Source organism: Phytophthora infestans, genomic scaffold, assembly GCF_000142945.1.
Source record: "Phytophthora infestans T30-4 supercont1.22 genomic scaffold, whole genome shotgun sequence".
Classification (NCBI taxonomy): Eukaryota; Oomycota; class Peronosporomycetes; order Peronosporales; family Peronosporaceae; genus Phytophthora; species Phytophthora infestans.
In genome coordinates this window covers 1,634,662-1,637,372 of record NW_003303737.1, presented here as the reverse complement: position 1 = coordinate 1,637,372, position 2,711 = coordinate 1,634,662, and the positions used below count along the sequence as shown (strand labels likewise).

Genomic DNA, 2,711 nt, shown 5'->3' with positions numbered 1-2,711 from the left:
TTTGCTAGGGAAAAGTGATGTTGCTCGACGCAGCAGCTTGCAGAGGCTAGCGGATAATTTGCATGTGGACGACGCAGTTGCAGAGCATAACGGGAGGCAAGCCCGCGGAAATTCGCAGAACCATAAGCAGACTGGTGCAATGCACCCACCAGACTACGCTATGAGGAAAACGAAGAGTACGTCGTGCATGACTGCACATCGTGGCGGCGTAAAACCGCGTTATCCTAGCGAGAGTACGGAGTCATTGACTCAGTCAAGTCCACGCGGGAACGCACATCAAGGCCACCGCGCTAACCGACGGTCCACCTCGAGATTAGATTCGCCCCAATCGCCGCGCACTGGGTCAGACTCTCATGGTTCGCCTCGACCAAGGAAATGTGGCGATAAACGCGATTTTTTCTTCCGAAACTTGGACTACGATCTCCGGAGCCAGTTGCAAGTTGATGAGGTTGCAGAGTTCAGCGTAACAGACTTCGAGATGGCCACCAAGATTTCCCAATTCGTTCTGGATCTCTTTTTCCCGTCCAAGGATGGCACTACGTCGGAGAGTGGTAGCTCTGTTCACGACGATGGCACTGCGACCACCGAAAAATGCAAAAAATACTCATTGGTAGTGACGGACGGCACCGCGTGCGTTGGAGGAAATGTGCTGTCTTTTTGCGATTTTTTTACGCACGTAAATGCCGTTGAGAACGATTCTACGCGCATGCAAATGCTGCGACATAACCTGCAGGTCCTCCAAAAGACGAACGTAAAGTGTATCTATGCGAACTACCTAGACGTGATGCTGGAGCTGGAGCAGGACGTGGTGTTCCTGGATCCGCCATGGGGAGGACCGGAGTACAAGGGCCTCGACAAGGTGGACCTCTTCCTCGGAGGCTTCCCACTGCACGATATCTGCTCGCGGCTGAAAGGAAGCGCCAAGTGCGTCGTGTTGAAAGTACCGAGCAACTTCGACGACGCAAAGTTCTCGCAGCTCGTCCCTGGCAAGGTTGTGATCCGGCGCGACCTCAAGAAGATGCACCTCGTGTTGCTCGACTTCCGGTGAGCTTTGGGCGGTAGGATTGTTCTGCTATTCTGTATCTGGTTGTTCATAGTAATACATACTTCGAAGTAGCACTACTCAAGTATTGTTTTATATTGTTTTATTCTGAACCGGTAGCCAAGAAACTGATCTCGACATATTTGAAAAACTGAGTCGCCACGTTAGTTAGACTCAGTAGAAGTGAAACATACCGAATGTTCAGAAGAAGACAAATACTGTACAGTACTGCACCCCGTTTTCGCGATATAGGATTTGCAAATATATCATATTTTAGATACATATTATAGTTTATTTGGATTTACGATCATTACATCTGGAAGTTTATCAACAGTCCAAGGGCGCGAAAACGGGGTGCAGTACTGTAGTACTTAATAACATTTTTTCTATATAATTCGTTAGCAATCGCAGAGCTAGGTCAAGGAATAACCATAATCCAGTACCGAAGGCCGAAAAATTCAGCTACTGACGTCAAATTATTAAACTCGCACACCAAGCTTATCGAGTATCGAACCACAAATTAAGTACTACTGCAGTAGTTACAAAATTAATTATTTTCACTTGATTTGTATAAAATAATATTTTATATTATACGAGCGTCATTAAATTAACTTGGGTTGATTGAAGTCCAAGTTAGTCGACTTTTCTTTGCGAATGGCACAAATGAACACACTTCTGTTTGTGGTTCTGTGCTACTGCGTGTTGTTAACCAGGCAACGGGCCAGCTCGAGGACGTGCTGTGGACGACGTGGCGTACACACCGAACGCGAAGGTGAACATCATTAGTCTGGGTTACCTACAGACGAAGGGCAACTTCAAGCTGATATGTTCAGATGACCAACAAACTGCTTGGATCTCAAAGCCGAGCACATCACTCAAGTTCATGCTGCGTGACAGCATTTATCGACTACGTGCAGAGCGAGTGACCGGAGTGATGGTGATGGCAGCTTTTAAAGAGGACATGGACAGCAAGAAAGTCATGGAGCTGCTTCATCAACGATTTGGTCATATGGGCATGGAAACGGTGAAAGTGTTGGCAAACAAACTCGATGTCGGAGCTAAGATGAATGCAAAAGGTCTGACTTCCTATGAGTGCGCTGCTGGTGCTGCCAGTAAGGCGAAAAGAATGTCTTATAAACGGATTCCATCACGGAAGTCCGAACCTTTGGAAATTCTCATGGTGGACATTTGCTCTGTGAATGAACAGTCTGTGGATGGAGCTACTATGTTTGTCTTCATTATAGACGAGCCTACAATATACAAGTGGCCGTTCCGACTCACGAAGAAGCGTGAAGCAACGTTCCACATCAAAGTCCTGTTAAACAGACTGCTAACTCGCTTTCCTGAGAAGAAGGTGCGCAGACTACACTCTGACCAAGGAGGCGAATTTGCAATCAAGGAGCTATGTGACTACTGCGTTGACCAAGGGATTGAGCAGCAGTTTACGAGCGCCTACTCTCCTCAAAAGAATGGTATTGTGATGCGTGGTCCTACCAAGGATCAGAGCGATGCTGACGGCCACACACGTGCCCAACTCCTTGTGGGGAGAAGCCTTTCTGCATGTGGTGACGACGTTGAGCTGATTGCCCACCAAGCCCTTGGGTTTGGTGTCCCCGCACCAGAAACCATACGAATCGAATCCTATGCTGGATGACTTGCGTACTTGGGG

General features: G+C 47.7%; 1 protein-coding gene across 1 annotated transcript in view; it reads left to right on the top strand.

The window, feature by feature from the left end:
* The window catches only part of PITG_11741 (uncharacterized protein), a gene marked incomplete at both ends in the record, with an annotated part of 1,761 nt that extends 713 nt beyond the window's left edge, over positions 1–1,048 (top strand). Inside the window, 2 exons of the mRNA XM_002901212.1 lie at positions 44–183; positions 259–1,048. Of these exons, the coding sequence (XP_002901258.1) occupies positions 44–183; positions 259–1,048 (930 nt within the window). The remainder of the gene's footprint in view (positions 1–43; positions 184–258) is intronic.
* Positions 1,049–2,711: the final 1,663 nt, after the last annotated feature.